Here is an 18,202-nt window from a genome sequence, read left to right on the forward strand (position 1 = left end):
TATTAACACATTCCACACGAGGCCACTAGGTAATTTGACTGCAGGAAAGGGCTACTATGTCTCCAGTTAGGCATGATGCTGAAATAACACTAGGGTATCTTGCATTCCTGGTACATTAGATACGATGGGACTTACTGTTATCCTGTAGTTCCTGCTTCCCAGTCTTGTCTTACTCTCCTTTTATTTTTTCGTGTGAATTGATTTTCTCCTGTTCTATCTTGCATGATGGACTACCTGTACAGATGTAGGATCTTACTTTGAGCCAGTTTGCTACAGCAGGAAAATAATCCTGTAGCAACAGGAAATTATGAATTATTATGTGGATTATAATTAATGTATGTTTTTGTTGGAGTTTATACATTTTTTGTATCAACCGCTACAAGTCTGAAATGTTAAAGTGGAAATTACAAACTTTAGTAGCCTTTTTCATCCTCAAATACAGTGGCAATACTGTATGTAACTTTTCGGGCGACCTGACCAAATTCACATAGAAATGTGAGTTATAGATCTATCATTCTACTTGAAAGCAATCTAAGAAGTTGTAGATATGTACTATGTGCACTATTTCTATGCTTCCGTTCTTACGTTTTGCTTTTGTGCCTTTTACTTTCGGTTTTGTACACCAGCTTCAACAACAATATTTTTGATTATAGAAAATATATTTCACAGGGGTCTAGATGGTACAATGATTCTCTAAACTATACTATCTTATTTTGCCACATAAACTGAAATTAGACAAAGTATTAGAGTTTTAGCAACCAGTTTCTGCATAGTGCAACTTTAAATGTCCTGCATTTCAGGAAAGTTCAACTGCAACAGGTTAATCAAATTAGATCATACATCTGTAGCTGCCTGTACACCATTTCAGTTCCTGCACTACTTTATCTGCCAACACATGGTTACTGTTACTTTAGGAGGGAGCATTGAGGCTGAATGAGCATATCATATGCAGTGTAATGATGCCATCCATGTGGTGTCAGAGCTCAATACTACCAAGGTGAGATTCACACTCCGATCGATGTGTTAAGCCATTCAGCTTATAGACCAGAGTCAGGGCAGAGGTGCTATAAACAGACAGAAAAATAAATCCACCTCACCAAAGGAGCATGAAAAGAAGTACCTAGTGAACTTCTGTATGAAGGCTATGACTACGTTCAATAACACAGGGCAAATGAGGCTCAGGCAAGTTAAAATGCATCAAGACGAGGCTAACCAACAATAATACCTTATCATTGATTAAAAAAATGCCTGAAGGCTCCACATGTTCTACATCACATACAGTGCATTCGGAAAGTGTTCAGACCCCTTGACGTTTTTCACTTGTTGTTACGTTACTGCTGTATTCTAAAATTGATTAAATTAATTGTTTTCCTCATCAATCTACAGAAATATACAGAAATACCTTATTCCCTTTGCTATGAGACTTTAAACTGAGCTCAGGTGCATCCTGTTTTCACGAGTGCTGTCTTCGAATTCCCTGTCATAAATTAGCCAAGGCGCAGCGTGCCGATAGTTCCACATATTTTATTTGTGAACTCAAATAAAACAATAAACAGGTGAAACGGAAACAAACGTGACGTTCTGGGGCTGCACAAACGCAGCTGTACAAAAACTAGATCCCACGAAAACAAAGGGAAAAACAGGCGGCCTAAGTATGGCTTCCAATCAGAGACAACGATAGACAGCTGCCTCTGATTGGAAACCATACCCGGCCAAAACATAGAAACAAAACATAGAATGCCCACCCACCTATCACACCCTGACCTAACTAAACAGAGAAAACACAGCTCTCCTAGGTCAGAGCGTGACACCTGTTTCCATTGATCATCCTTGAGATGTTTCTACAACTTGATTGGAGTCCACCTGTGGAAAATTCAATTGATTGGACATGATTTGGAAAGGCACACACCTGTCTATATAAGGTCTCAAAGTTGACAGTGCATGTCAGAGCAAAAACCAAGCCTTGAGGTCGAAGGAAGTGTCCCTAAAGCTCCGAGACAGGATTGTGTCGAGGCACAGATCTGGGGAAGGGTACCAAAAATGTCTGCAGCATTGAAGGTCCCCAACAAACACAGTGGCCTCCATCATTCTTAAATGGAAGAAGTTTAGAACCACCGAGACTCTTCCTAGAGCTGGCCACCCGGCTAAACTGAACAATTGGGGGAGAAGGGCCTTGGTCAGGGAGATGACCAAGAAACCAATGGTCACACTGACAGAGCTCCAGAATTCGTCTGTGGAGATGGTAGAACATTCCAGAAGGACAACCATCTCTGCAGCACTCCACCAATCAGGCTTTTACGGCAGAGTGCCAGACGGAAGCCACTCCTCAGTAAAAGGCACATGACAGCCCACCTGGAGTTTGCTAAAAGGCACTTAAAGGACTCTCAGACCAAGAGAAACAAGATTCTCTGGTCTGGTGAAACCAAGGTTGAACTCTTTGGCCAGATGCCAAGTGTCACGTCTGGAGGAAACCTGGCACTATCCCTACAGTGAAGCATGGTGGTGGCAGCATCCTGCTGTTGGGATGTTTTTCAGCGTCAGGGACTGGGAGAGTAGTCAGGGTTGAGGGGGAGATGAACGAAGCAAAGTACAGAGAGATCCTTGATGAAAACCTTATCCAGAGCGCCCAAAACTTCAGACTGGGGCGAAGGTTCACCTTCCAACACATGAACGACCCTAAGCACACAGCCAAGACAACGCATGAGTGGCTTCGGGGCAAGTCTCTGAATGTCCTTATGTGGCCCAGCCAGAGCCCGGACTTGAATCCAATCGAACACCTTTGAAAAGACCTGAAAGTAGCTGAGCAGCAACACTCCCTATCCAACCTGACAGAGCTTGAGAGGATATGCAGAGAAGAATGGGAGAAAATCCCCAAATACAGGTGTGTCATACCCAAGAAGTCTCAAGGCTGAAATCGCTGCCAATGGTGCTTCAACAAAGTACTGAGTAAAGGGTCTGAATACTTATGTCATGTGATATTTTTTAAATATATTTTTTATACATTTGCAAAAAAATCTAAAAACCTGTTTTAACTTCGTCATTATGGGCTATTGTGTGTAGATTGATAAGGGAAAGGCTGTAATGTAACAAAATGTGGAAAAAGTCAAGTGGTGCGAATGCTTTCCCGAATTCACTGTATGAACGTTGCTCTATATTATTTGTTGCCCTTTTAAGTGTTCAGTGAATGGATGATGACAGACAGGTCAAATATTACAGAGCGAAATATGAGTTATTATATGTTTTATATAAAACACTTCGCCCTTACTATGATTGAAATTATAACACATGCAGCTGTTGCTCACTTTTTAGTTTTGATTATTGGCTGATCTTCGAGTTCTCAAACTTATAGCAATAACATGCATGCATATATCCTATAATTATTGAACATTTTGAAATATCTAACCAGAAAAATGCATGTGATTTGTTGCTCATCACAAACGCACTGTCCAAATACGGAGTGGTAACTTTTCCATGGAGCGGAAGTTGTACCGTTTGCTGACGCTAGGAGCTGTCCATGGTACTGAAGCTTCCGCGGCGTGCTTGCTGTCCTGAAGGTGCTGACAGCACAGAGAGCCAGCAAACCGCTTACTGAGCGTTACAATTAAACGGGCTCTGCGTTTCAGTTGATTCTTGTCAGATCTGCTCATTGCTCGACTTGCTAAATAAGTGCAAAAGCAGCACGGATTTCTCTGTGTTTCACAGACCTAACGGACGTTTTATTATTCGTTTGCTTATTTTGCTCCGGAAAGTATTTAATGCAAGGACGTATTCTGTGATCAGAGAGGACTTCGACTTCAGTAGACATGTGTATGAGAAGAGACTACCAATTACACGTCATCGTTACGGTGCTGGTTCTCGCTGCTGCGGTGACAAACACACATGGACAAGGTAAGAAATAGATTCAGTCCTACGTGGAGTTTTTAATGTCAGTCATAGTAGTCTATTTGTGATCTCAGCCCGTACGGCTCCGCGTACTGTACCGTGCCACACAGCTCCTGAAACCAGATCTACAAGTGTGTTTGTGCTTTCAGTAGTTATTTATATGCATAAATCCATTAAGGGTATGACTCCTATTCTGCCCCTGATATCCTCACATGCACCGTTGTCCGTCTACAATAAATAAAAATACCAAAAAGCCCAAAACACTTGAGGGAAGCAGAAAGAAAAAGTCGCAGCCTAACATATCTTAGGTTACTTACATACTTCCAAGGCATTACGTAATGTTTGGTTATTTTAGACTTGAATAGGTTTGCATCATTGCATCAATTGAATCAAGCTAGAGCTAGTCATAACAAACTCTGGGACCAAAAGTTAAGCAAGCCCTTTAAACATGTAATATAAACTATTAAAGATAATTACATAGACATATAATACCAAACATGAAATACACTCTCAGTTAACATAGTTAATCATCATCTTGCTTGATTCAAATAAAATGGAAAAGGGTCTCGTAAAACCCATTTTAGGAGTAAAGTACTTAACCTACTTACTATCACAACAAGTTTGTTTTGGTTTTTGGCAACCGGAATCAATGCAATTGTAATGGAATGGAGTATAATATTAATGGAAATAAAATACTGTCATTCTGATTAAGAAAACATAAATGAAAAGTCAAATTCGATCAAATAACATAACAAACAATTAGGAGTCGCCTAAAACGAACATTTACGCAACACCGGGGTGAGCAGAGCTTTATTATTTGTGTGTGAGAGGGTCCATGTGGCAGACAGTAACGAGAGACTAATCCTCAGGAATCGCTGAAGTTTACTCACCGAACTGTTTGACATAGTTGATTGGTACTGGGGGAAGCGCCTCTCTACCCATTTACACAGTGCAATGGTCTTACTTGACATTAACATAACTGAAATTGGAGTTTATGCATTTTTAGATGATTGTAATTGAAGGTAAAAAAAGTACATCTTTTTTAAAACATTTTGACAACCCTGTTTGTAAGCGTTCAAATGATATCAAACTCAACTATGTATATTTTCAGTAATGAAGACATGGATGTCTCATGGTAGGGAGGGGTATGCTAAATGGGTCAACTTTGAGCACCTATATCTCCTGAATGTTTAGGCATACAGGCCCAAAAAGTTATCTGGTCTTTTCTACAACGTGCAAACATGTAGGGAAGGTTTCGTTGGAATCAAAACGGGGGCCAAATGGAACGACCCATAAACACAGCAGCATCACTACTCACCGCTTGACACTACAAGGAGAGGGAACAAAATGCACACAGTATTTTTAAAGCAAAGTAACCTTTGGCAGTTTCCATTAGTGCATTCAGGACTGCAGCTATTCAATGATAACAATAAGCAGAATAAATGTGCATGTTGTGTTTTTTATGTGTAAACTTGAGCAGTGCTTTTAATGCTTCAGACTTTCATGAAGCAGAAAACCAAGCCTTGTGCATTACTTTGTACGGTTAAAGTCAGCCTGGATTCAAAGATTTGGTTAGAGACAAATTGCCTAACACCTTGAATTACAATGGTGTGATTATTGCTCAGTATCTATCTTAAGCTATTGTATGGTCTGACCTTTCACCTTTCTTCTTTGTCTTTAAAGAGAGGCGAACATGAATGCCATTCATGCTCTTTATAATACACAGGCGCACGCATGCACACACAATTTTGTTTCCAACATTTTCACAGTAATTCAGAGACATTATCTTTGTAACAGTGTTCTACATTATCTGAGTGTTTTACTGTAACATGTGCGGTATGGGATCTAGAAGATTGGGTTTGGGGATGTTTTATGTATCCTGCAGCTCATTAAATGAATTACGAGCCCCTCCAGGTTGATGGAGCTGTCCTTGACACGCCACTGTTGGTTTGAATGTTGTACTAAAGATGAAAGCCTGTGATTAGAATAATGAGCTATTGAAGCCTCGTTGTGGAAGAATGGAGGATTATTACCCATGTGCTGGATGTGGGCTCAGCGGCTGCAATACGCCTGGAAACGGGTACTTATTACTCTAAAGAGTTCAAATCCATTTAGATTGTACGACAGAGGTTTTCACTGAAAGTCCGTCTTTCATTTTTGTCCTTTGGGGACACAGATATCCACCCCCAGTTTTGTGGGAGCTTGATATTGAGACTTGGTGGGGGCAGCTAGTTTCACTTTCAGATGGATGTACTGTAGACAACAAACAAAACCAAATGTAGAAAGAAACTGAGAAAATTAAATATTGTCAATTACTCATCCTAATAGAATTCCAAGCTAATTTAAGTTGATGTACTTTAAAATGATAGCATGCAGTCATGCACTCTATAGCCTCAAAAAGACATAAAGCCACCATGAATATAATCACGGATAGAGCATTTTAGATAAACGGTTAACACCCGCACCTCATCTCAAAGCGAGGAGAGAAGGCTTGTCATTCATGGTGATCCACAGTAATCGTTTCCTCACAGTGTTTTTTAGGGTGGGGGTGGGAGGCGATTCAGCGGACGTCCCATTCAATTAAACTGCACACTCTTGAATTCTGATCATCCTGTAATTTCATAGGAGGGGATAGAAAATGTTCAACACCTGTTTTTTGAATTACTGGTGATTAACTTCATCAAGGGCTATTCAGCATCTGCACGCTGTCATAATTAGTTTCGCTTTCCTTCAGCTTGTCAATTGTAAATGAGAGTCATTATGCCAGAATGCCCCGTTTTCCGGGCTTGGCACCTGACAGAGCCGTTCCCTGCCTCTCTGCCTCTCTCGGCCTCCCAGGTGGAGCATACAGCCTGGCTAAATGCTGGCATTTTCAGCTCTCCATGTGCAAAGGCTTTCTGCTCTCACAGTATGTCACGTGCACTCTAATGTGAGTCATCTTTTTAAATGTTGTTTCAGAGGTTTATGTTTCTGTGGAAACTATTCTGTAAATATCTTGTTTACTGAATCTCTTTTTTACACTGCAATGATTCTGTCACTTGGACATTTTGTTGCTGTATTTTCTCAATGTAAAATGAATTCAGTTTCTCTTGTACAGCTAAATAATGGGTGGCTTTGTAGTCAAAACCTTAGCCTAGAGAGGAGCGTGGATGTAATGATGTGTGCTGAGAGTCGGGAAACAAGTTCAAGGAGTTAGTGTTTTAATAAATAAACACAACATAATACAAAATAAGAAAAATGAACAACGCACAAACATGACACAGGAACAGAAACAATGACACCTGGGGAAGGAACCAAAGGAAGTGACATATATAGGGAAGGTAATCAAGGAGGTGATGGAGTCCAGGTGAGTCTGATGACGTGCAGGTGTGCGTAACGATGGTGACAGGTGTGTGCCATAATGAGCAGCCGGGTGACCTAGAGGCCAGAGAGGGAGCACACGTGACAATGGAACCTTTTATGGCTGTTTACCATTCCTTCACTCTAAGTGGCCCTGGGTATGGCTCTTTGGTGATAGATACGGATTTGATGAGCAGATTCTTCAGGAGGACTCTCCTAGTCATCTCCAGTGGGATGAAGCACATTTAGAAGGGTTCACACCGACCGCAGCCCTTTTCACAAGTGACCTGCGTGCAGTGGAGGAACTAAACATCTCTTCAGGAGCAGATGCCATCCCTCACAGCCAATCCTTTTATCATATATCAATCTCAACAGAGAGGACTGGGGAAAGAAGCAGTTAAGAGAGGGTCAGGGATTGAAAAAGATTAAGTGGATTCTCCCTCCCTCTCTGCCTCTCATGTCCACCTCCATTTGACATCTGACCTCCCTCAGATGTCTGCTGCTACTTTGTCAATGCAGAGCAGAATCGGCTGAGTTTCCAGCTGTTGTCCCTTAGGCCTGTTGCCTTATCGATCCTACTACCACTCTCCCACTAAAAAACAGTCAGTGTGGTGAGCCCCCCCAGTGTTCACGCTCTGCCAGGCTGCGTACACACCTCTCTAATCAGGAGTGGCGTGTGCAGAGGAGCTGGTTCTCTGAAACGATTAAGCCCAGGGACAGCTGCAGCTCTCTTCCCCCTGTTCTGAACGCCAGATCCCATCTAGAAAGCACTTAATCTGGGTCGGCACAGAGGCCCCAGCTGGGTCGGGTAGAGCCATGTGGAAGGCAGTAGGTAATAGCCTGTGTAATGTGTTTGGAGGAGTAGCTTTAGTATTCACAGCCAGGTTTGACCTCAGCCAGGCAGGGCCACCCCCACAGTAACTTTCTCTGAAAAGATGTAATTGAATTCATCAGGAAGGGTAAACATATTCTAAGTAGCAGAGTAAGATAATGATGTTGTGGATAGATCAAGGAAGGGGATAGCAGCTTTACAAGTAATTGAAAATTGGCAAAGCCAAACACAAACATTAGGATTGGCAATGTGTCTGACTTATACAACTTGCCTTTTCAGACAAACTAGCTAATGCTACTATACTTTGTGGCTGATTCAGATGGCAGATTCGTTTTTTATCGACTACTAGAATTCTCACTTCAATCACTCCCCCCTCACAAAACTGATTACATTTCAGGATAATCTATGTTATGTGTTTAGGAGGCAGTTCTGCTAATTTAGAAACACCCAATTTCACAGAAACACACATACATACACATGCACACACTTGCACAGGTACACATTCAGACAACGATTGCAATCCGATAAAGCATAATATTTGCTTTTGGTGATGTGTTTTTATAAATATTGCTGTGGAAGTACAAAACAATTCCGGGTGTTATCTCAAACTAACTGACCATTGAAGAGTTTTCTTACCTGAGTAGCAGGCAGTCCTGTGGATGTCTATCCATCCAATCATTTTAAGAAAATAAAATGTTTTTGTTTATTTCCAACGTCACACTTCTTCTTGCCACACATCTCTTAAATGTGTTGTTTCCCCCCACTGTAGGTTTGCTGGTCTTTTCCATTACGGGACAGTGCCACTCCACTCCTGCTATTTACCTCCTAGCTCTATCCTTACCAACAGGGCTGTGATGTGGTTGTGGTTGTGAGCCTGTCATTCCTGTGTTTAGAGGTATTTAACCAGGATCCCAGATGCATGTATAATTGAGAAGTTCTCACATCTGCTGCCATGTCAGAAATATTGAACATTGTCGCTCAGGGCAACCGTGGGGCAGCCTAGTTGTCTTGTCTTTTCCAGTCAGTCATTAGATAACAGTTCAGGAAGGAGGAAGACCCTCTGCCTCATGCAGAGCACACCATCCACCATGCCTGTTCTGTCAGTGCAGACTGTGCAGATTGTTCAGTGAGTGGCCCATAATAAGGACGCTCCTCTCTAGAAATTGATTAGTTAGCAGTGGACCTTGATCACTGTTAGGCTGTTAGGCCATTATATTGATTGGTCTGTTTGGCCCAAAGCTGTCTGTCTGTGGTACTGCTGCATCCAAAACAATGCCTGGACTATTTTAGGTTGTAATTAGTCCGAAGCCCAGCTGAGGACCCCTGTGTCCATCACTGTTGTTGATCAAATAAAAACATAACAGAGATGTATTCTGTTGATTTAGTTATTATATCATAGCTTTCATTCATTTCATATGCATGTTTTCATCACTGGTTTGACTAATTGTTATGCCTTTCTTTTGGTTAACTAATACAAGGTTTTCACACTCGGCACACACTGGTTGAATCAACGTTGTTTCCACGTCATTTCAATGAAATCTGTGTCCAGTGGGTTCTCTCATATGTTGGCTTTGGCTAAATGTTGTCCTACTTGTAAATAACACACCAATCATAAAGGATTGGTAGGCATTTCAATGGATAGTCTCTTTGGACTGTTCATACACTTCATAGCATTCACACTAAAACAAAACTACACACTCTCAGGACATCCACAGCCTAGATTTTTGTAGAGCGGCCACTGCAGTTGGTAGGATTGTATCTATGTGGTGAGATGAGAGCCTGGGGTAGTATAGCCTTCCTGCTCAGCCAGCGCCAGCAGCTCCCTGTGCCACTGCTCTGACGAACAATGAGATAAACAGCTCTAAATGTCTGTGCTGAACCTCCCTCTCTCTCCTTTGCCAATGCTTTGGAAAACAGAGGAAGATCTGCCTTCCTGATGTGATTATAGCATATGTGGAATAGTATTCTTCTCTCCAGCCAGCCATGTGTATTTATGATTTATTTATCTATCTGCTCTCCTTTGTAGGTGAATTTGATCGGCCTACTTCCCTTCGACGTGGCTTTGAGTGGATGGCTCTCCAAGTTTGTGTTTTTATTTTCTCAAGCTAAATGATTCACAGAAAGAAAATAGAAGGGAAGGAGAACGGCTTGGAGAGATTCGTTTTTTTTATTGCCTTTCACTCGTCCTTGAGCCACTGTGGTTTGGGTATTCAATGATATGTGAGTGTGTTATTTTCCCTATCTCTGCCTCCACACCCAAATAACATAGAGAAGTTAGGTTATCTGTTTGGTGTGTGTGAAGCAGGCCACTAAAGACAACCACTCAGGCTACACCTTCACATTTTGTAATCATTAATCTTCATAGATCAGTGGTTTTAATGTGCTTGTTTGAGCAGTTATTATTAGCTGTAGACCTTGTCAATAATTCATTGAATACAATTTAGTCTGCAATTTATTTGACTATGGATTACTGAAGTGTGATTTCCTGAAGTAATGACAAGATCATCACTGTATCCAACAAGCCTGACCATGGTGGCAAATCTTGTACTCTTGCATCTTCATTTTGTATCTGTCATATTTTATTCACTGTTTAGAAAATATTGCAATATACAGAGCAATACTGTATGTTTACACATATGCCTTTTGCAGACGACGAAAAGTATGTGTAGGTCAGTGTGTGTGTATGCATGCATGTATGAATGCTGGAGGTCTTCAGCCATATAGCGCAGGGCGCATGTGCCCCCGGGTGTTTTCTGACTGATTCTCCATGTAGCCAGGCCTATTACTGCAGCGTGTTGTCGCAGAAATCTCATCTTGTCACATCAAACAAGGCCCCTGTCCTCAGCCCCAGCACAATGGAACAGACCAACGGCTCCTGGCCGACGAGCTATCCTTCTGTTCGGACCTGTCATTTGAATGGCAGATGACTCCCCGTGAGACAGTCAGTCAGTGAGTCAGTCAGTGAGTCAGTCAGTCAGTCAGTCAGTCATAGGAGAGACACAGAGAGAACAGGGACAATCATCACACAGATGGCCTCGCCCCACCGCCTCTGGAGAGACACACGCCAGACAGCTTGTATTACAGCTTTTAGTCTGGAGAGAAATGTGGAAGCAAAATGTTTTCTTGATTGAGCATTTTGCATGTTATTTATTTATTTGACTATTTCCGAGATGAAATACACCCACTTAGTTTTTTTGCTCTGTGATTGCATATTCAGCTTGTGTTTGTCTTGTTGTGAAAAGGGAAAAACAAGTGTCAGTGAGCTTGTTATTTTCTGTCAACCCATCCCTAAGTTGTGTGCAGGTTAAGGTGTCAGTACCAATCTAATAGGGGATGGTCATCAGAGGAGCTGAGGGTTAGACCCTGTCATGGTCAGTCAGATGTGGGGTCTGGATGGTTGAGCTCACTGGGACATGGTGCAGATGTACCTTGGTAGCATCTGGCTAACCCTGTTTTTTTTAATCAGATATGAAGGTAAGACCCAGATTCAGACCACATTGACTAAACAGTAGTTTAATAATCCCACAGGGGCAGGCAATAGACGGGTCAAAGAGGGGCAAAGGTACAGGTCGGCAGGTAGGCTCAAGGTAAGGGGCAGCAGGTGGGCTCGGAGTCAGGACAGGCTAAGGTCAAAACCAGGAGGGCGAGAGAAGAGAGACCGGAAAAAACAGGAGCTGAAAAACAAAACACTGGTTGACTTGACGAAAAAGACAAACTGGCACAGACAGACAGAAAACACAGGTATAAATACACAGGGGATAATGGGGAAGATGGGCGACACCTGGAGGGGGGTGGAGACAATCACAAAGACAGGTGAAATAGATCAGGTTGTGACAGTTTTATAGTCTCTACCATTAGACTACAGGCCTGCTACAGTAACACTCAGCAGTCAGACTGGCAGAGCACAGAAAAACAGAATATTGCAATCTACTGGTCCAACCCAACTATTATAACTTTAATGGGTTACAGAGTTAATTCATTGAGATGTATCTAAACATATTATTTACAGTGATTTACATGTACAAGAGTAATTGTATTAGAATTCATGTGATGAAGATTAAGAGTATTATGTACATTTCTGTTGCATTGGTTATAATTGGATTACGATATTGACTGAAAGCCCCAGAATGCTTTGCAACAGGAAGTGGAAAGAGAATGAGAATGCTCCAGTTATGAACACGTGTCAAGTGATTAGCCTGGTTTTCGCTAGCAACTTTGTTTATTATTTGTTATTTTTATTAAGTGATAAAATGCAACGTGAACAAGTATTATTACCAAAAGAAGCTTTCATCTTATAACCAACGTCCCAAGTCATTACTTTTAAGATAGTTATTCTAAACCAACGCTGAAAAGTTTGTTAGTTAGATTTGCGTTCAAATGTAAAGGTAATTTCTGATTGAGCCGACATACGCAGCATTTACCGTGAATGCAGTCTCCGCGGCCTTTAATTGTCTATCGTGCTTTAAAGCGGATCTTCATCGTTACAGGTTGAATAGAGCCCTAAGTCTGTGTTTGGGAGTGGTGATTAGTGAGGAAGAGGATAGAGGCTCACTCTATGAGGAACCACAACAATGGGCACTTCATTAAAATCACTGTCACTTTTTGCGTCAGTTTATTTATCATGATGAAAGGTCTATTATAGTAATGTGAAGGGAGCACAGATTGCAACACTGAGCTGTTCTCTTCTCAAGATGATTTTAAGAGAACATTGTGCTGAGAAAGGAGGATAGTGGGGACTGGGGAGTATTGAGAGTTACAAGGTAAGTGTGTCTAAGGAGTCTATAATAATAATATATGCCATTTAGCAGATGCTTTTATACAAAGCAACTTACAGTCATGAGGTCATACATGAGGTCATACATTTTACGTCTGGGCCCTGGGAATCAAACCCACAATTCTGACATTCCAACCAATGTTCTATCAAAAACAATTTTTGCCATTGAGCAAATTTCAGGTCTGTTGAGCGCAAACTTGAACTTTGTGAAAATTCTGTGTAACTTCCAGCGCATGTTTACTGTGAACACTGAGGCTGTACCCGCTCTAAGTTACAGTTTTAACAGTGACCAAGTAGGCTACTGTGGCTATTCAATCATATAATGTAGGCCTATCAGAGTGGCCTACCATCAAAAACAATGCAGAAAATGCATCCCATAACATTTTAACATAGCTGTTGTATCATTCAGCCTACAGTAGCAGCCAATATGTGGTGTTCAATGTAGGCCTACATGCAGGGCTTGACATTAACCTGTTTATTCACTTGTCCTTCAGACAAGGAGGTGACTGAAAATGTTGTGTTGTTTGATGCAAGAAACCACTTTACAAAATAAAATGCACTATTATTCCCATACCATTATTACAGAGAATCAGACAAATGATGCTACCCTCTTCCTATTGGCTATTTAGCTAATTCAAGCCTGCCTCAAAATACAACACTGCCGCTTTTCAAAGATTTCTAGAAATGTACACAAAATGTGTTTTGTGCTCTTGTAGGAAACAATCACTCCCCTATTGCTGACTACAAATGATCTATAATTGGGCTAATAACTCACTAACTAGCACAGGATATGAACAAAATGTGCACATGGCTACATGCAGCTCTCGCTTTGATCTCAAAACAAGCGCAGCTATTCACGACCGCTCATGCTGTAAACACAGTCCAGTTAAAAGTAAATGGCACAGATCCATATATGGCAATCGTGTATTTGCATATAGGCCTACTGCCGCACCGGTCTGTGTAGAGTACAGGCTGAGTAGTGCGTGTCAATGCAATAGAATCCTACTCCACGTTGCATTGAAAGTGGCTTATATTGCATTGATTCGATCACAATTACCACAGTAAAGGGAAACGTTGATAGTGTTAACAGAGGAAACTCTAGAACAGTGGTCACCAACCTTTTCTGAGTCAAGATCACCTTGAGTCAAAATGAATGCCGAGATCTACCGCTCATATTTTTATTAACATGACTTAAAAACGTAAGCCTATGCAACATTAACCAATGAAAAACAGTACCGTATCAATAAGGTTTGTGCAGTACGCTATACATTACATTATCACCACATTTTGGCTTTTCTTGAATTGCTCAGACCACTTAAAAAATATATATATTTCAAAATTTGAGGTAGACCATATGACACCGGTATTAGATCCATTGTTGTATTATTTGTGAAGCACAGCTGAGTGAGAAAACATTTAAAGAGTTTGCTTTTAATTTTTATTTTACTGGGTCAGCTTCTCAACATCCCTCCGCTCTCCCTTTCCTCCACAGACACTGACCAAAAAGGGACGCTGTCTTCCAGCTGATGACAAAAATCACACTGCATTATTTCTGCCTCATGCACAAATTCATATTGTTACTCCTATGAACAGAGAAAGTAAAATCTTCCTCTCTGTTAAAAAAGACCCAAGCCGCTAATAATAACAACGCAAGCCTATAGATACACTTTCCTACTCATTCATTACTGCTGCACTGCTTGTGGCGCTGAGTGGAAATAGGAAGAACATCCATTTTATGGCTTATAAATGTGTTGAATACAAGGTGTTGACAGTGCTGGGTAAGAACTTAAACATCTGGGCCCAGCAGGAAGGCAGAGTTTGTACCTTCAGACACATGAAATGGTTCAAAATGGCAACATTTTGCCTGACCGGCGCGAGCAGGGCAGCAGAATCGGGTGCATTTACCGCAAATAGCCCGAGACAAAAAAAATAGGAACACAAGGCTTTATCATTGGGTTTTTTACAGAAATGTTTGGCGATTGACCGGTTGGTGACCACTGCTCTAGAAAGTTGAGTGAAGTTCAATCTCATGCTTCTCTCTGTGGGCTGATATTTCTGTGGGGCGAATATTTCTGTGAGGCAGTCCCGGGAGAGCTGTGCAAGCACACATGTGTGCAGTTCAGAGGGAACATTGGTTACAAGCACCATGCTCTACCAATTGAACCATGTAGAACCACTGCAATTCAGGACAAACTGAGCCATACAGGAGTCTCTGTTCTGCCCATGAGCCTTAGCTGTGTGTACATCTCAGGATTAAATCTGGATTATGGAGGCAAACAGAGAAAGAGGGGATGATCCTAGCCAGGGCTGGTGAGTGGGCAGCCCATGGTTCACACACAACTGCAGTGGCCGCTCTACAAACACACTCTGGCTGTATGGGGTAAATAGCATGATGCTTATTTTCTTGTCTGCCTGTTTGAGAAATGAACAAGCTTTATTTCTCTGATTTGCCGTTACAATTGGGAGTCAGGTAAATACTAAAAATTGCCTACCATTGAGACATGTGTCTTGGCTGTCGAAAGGAGCAGACCAAAGTGCAGTGTGGTTGAAGTTCCCCATTTTATTAAATCCGTGAAACTTTGCAATACATAAATAACTGAATTGACAAAACAACAAACCGTGACGCAGAGCGAAACAAACACTACTCAAAATATAATAACCCACCAAACCCAGGAAGAAAAACCCCTACTTAAATATGATCTCCAATTAGAGACAACGAGGACCAGCTGCCTCCAATTGGAGATCAACCCCAAAAAACAACAACATAGAAATAGAAAAACTAGAACTTAAACATAGAAAAACACAAAACATCCCCTGTCACGCCCTGACCTACTCTACCATAGAAAATAACCTCTTACTATGGTCAGGACATGACAACATGTCTCAATTCAAACCGATTATAATGTCACATTGTGAGTCATTTTATGTGAATGGTGGGGAAAGTAGGGATTTTAGACAGCATTTTAACGGACTATGCCGGTGCCCCAAAATGCATATCATGACAGCTCAAAAACGCAGTATGTACTATAAATGCTCTTGGTTGTTTAACAAGCACTCAGACAAATAAGATGTATGAAAAATGTGCTTCTCTAGCAGATGGTACTGTCTTTGCCCTGTTGTGCCTTTCACCACTTACATCAGTAGCATCATAAACACATCTCCTGTGCCTGTTCGCAGACAGTTCTTTGAAACAACTGCTAATATGGGGAGCCCAGATGTTTATCTCAGACTGGCTGAGGGACATAGAAACGAATATCGTGCCCAAGATCATCTGAAGGCATCCTTTGAGCAGACGTCCTTGATGTCGCAATCCATTTTTCTCATATGCTTCCTGAATTTGCACAATTTGCTGTATTTCCCTGTAAAACGTCCCTTTCCTCCTCCCTCTCCTTTCATCAGAACAAAGGGCTGCTATCACAGTTGTCTGTCAGTGTGTGGTGTGTGGAGAGGCCAATAGATAATGGTCCAGGTGCAGAGACTCAAATAAACAAGGCCTGTCTCTTATCATTCCTCCAAAAGACAGAGCCAGCAAAGGGGGATTCTGTCCAGTGATATCATATTGTTGTTGTGCTATTTATTTACCATAAAAGCCCCGGATTTCTCACAGCACTCCAAACACACACACCAGAGAAGCAGCAGAAACACCAACTGGAGTATAACCTCTGTAATAAGATTACAGTAGTGGAGGCATGCCTTGTATTTTCATGGTAGGAATCACACTTCGGTGTGTCTGAGGTGGCAGTTTCTAAACAATTTGACAGAGAAAGAGAGTGAATGGGAGGAAGAAAGAGAGAGAGGGAAGCAAGAGGGAGAGTGAAAGGAGAGAGTGAGTGAGAGAGGAGAAAGGGAGAGAGTGAAAGAGATTGTGTGGTACAGGTCATGCCTTGCGGACTCATCTTCCCTTAGGGTGGTGGAGGTTGTGAACATGTTGTCTGAAGTGGATCTCTCCATGGTCACGCCTGTCATCCAGCTTACTGCCCCTGCTCTGGGTCATTTCACGGCTCGTCATGCACAACCGTGTCTGCACTCAGCACAGAGCCTGATGCCCCCTTTGACCTCTCCAGCTTGGGGATGACGCGTTTACTTTTTGTTTACTGCTATAGGCCAAATACAACTCCTTTATAGTCACCTTCATTTTGAGAGTAAACAACAACCCTCAAGGGTTTTAAGATGCCTGAAGATCTCAACACAAAGTGTTTCTTCCTGCCTGCCACATGGCTCCAGTGCAATTACCTTCTGTTAATGAAGCTCTCCCAGTCCTGTGGCTGGGTCGCCTTCCTTGCCTCCCCCTGGCCCTCCTCAGCCCCCAGACACTCACAGTGTAATCAAACTGACGAAGGCCTCTGTTTGTAAGACGGCAGGCTGTTTACCTTTGTTGCTGTGTGGATTGACGGCTGGGGCGTCTGAACTGGCATGGCTTGATGTGAAAAGCTCCTTGGTTGCTGCGGGAGGGAGGGAGAAGCAGGCAGAAGCAGCCCTCCTCTGAGGCGGTAGGCTAACTGAGTTTGACAGAGCTGTTTCTGCTGAGGGGCTGCAGGGATGCTGCTTTGTGTCTGGATGTGGAGTTGAGGAAGTGGTGAAAGGTAATGTAGAGAGAGGAGGCTCAGTCACCCCTCTGTGGACTGTCAGCATGATGAGGACAGCAGCACACCACTCACTCCTCTCTGCCTTTGTGGATCTGCAGGCTATCTGAATCCCCCCCACCATTTTCATAGGATATTACCCTCAAGTGTTCTGCGTTCCCAAGAGCTTCAGTAAAGCTTTTATTTAAAGTTCTCAAAGGCTCTTAAAAGCATTTAGTTTGCTTTCTGTTGGATCAGGTTAAGCTGTAAGAAATAATTGTTTTCATGGCATTTAAAACAGAATTGCCCATTTTCAGGTAAATGTATCCATCCCATAACAAACAAGTGCATTAAACAGACCACCAGACAAACAAAGTACCTGTTTTGCTTTCTGTAATGGCCATGACAAAGGTAGGCCTACTGTACAATTCTTTATTTATCACTTATTTTACCAGCTAAGATGACTGAGAACACATTCTCATTTACAGCAACAAGCTGGGGAAAAGTTACAGGGGAGAGGAATGAGCCAATTGTAAGCTGGGGATGATTAGGTGACCATGATGGTATGAGGGCCAGACTGGGAATTTAGCCAAGCCACCAGGGTTACCACCCCTACTCTTACAATAAATGCCATGGGATCTTTAATGACCTCAGAGAGTCAGGACACCCATTTAACATCCCATCTGAAAGACAGCAGCCTATACAGGGCAATATCCCAAATTATTGCCCTGGGAGGGCCTACTGGCCCTCCAACAACACTTCCAGCAGCATCTGGTCTCCATCCAGGGACTGACAAGAACCAACCCACCTTAG

At 42.1% G+C, this 18,202-nt stretch overlaps 1 protein-coding gene across 3 annotated transcripts in view; it reads left to right on the forward strand.

Moving 5' to 3' along the window:
- Positions 1-3,562: 3,562 nt before the first annotated feature.
- Positions 3,563-18,202, forward strand: part of LOC115149124 (seizure protein 6) — a 261,102-nt gene continuing 246,462 nt past the window's right edge. For all 3 annotated transcript variants that reach the window (XM_029691662.1, XM_029691661.1, XM_029691663.1), the window contains exon 1: positions 3,563-3,888. In XM_029691662.1, the coding sequence (XP_029547522.1) occupies positions 3,804-3,888 (85 nt within the window). In that variant the 5' untranslated portion in view covers positions 3,563-3,803. The remainder of the gene's footprint in view (positions 3,889-18,202) is intronic.

Source organism: Salmo trutta, chromosome 15 (genome assembly GCF_901001165.1).
Source record: "Salmo trutta chromosome 15, fSalTru1.1, whole genome shotgun sequence".
NCBI classification, from domain to species: domain Eukaryota; kingdom Metazoa; phylum Chordata; class Actinopteri; order Salmoniformes; family Salmonidae; genus Salmo; species Salmo trutta.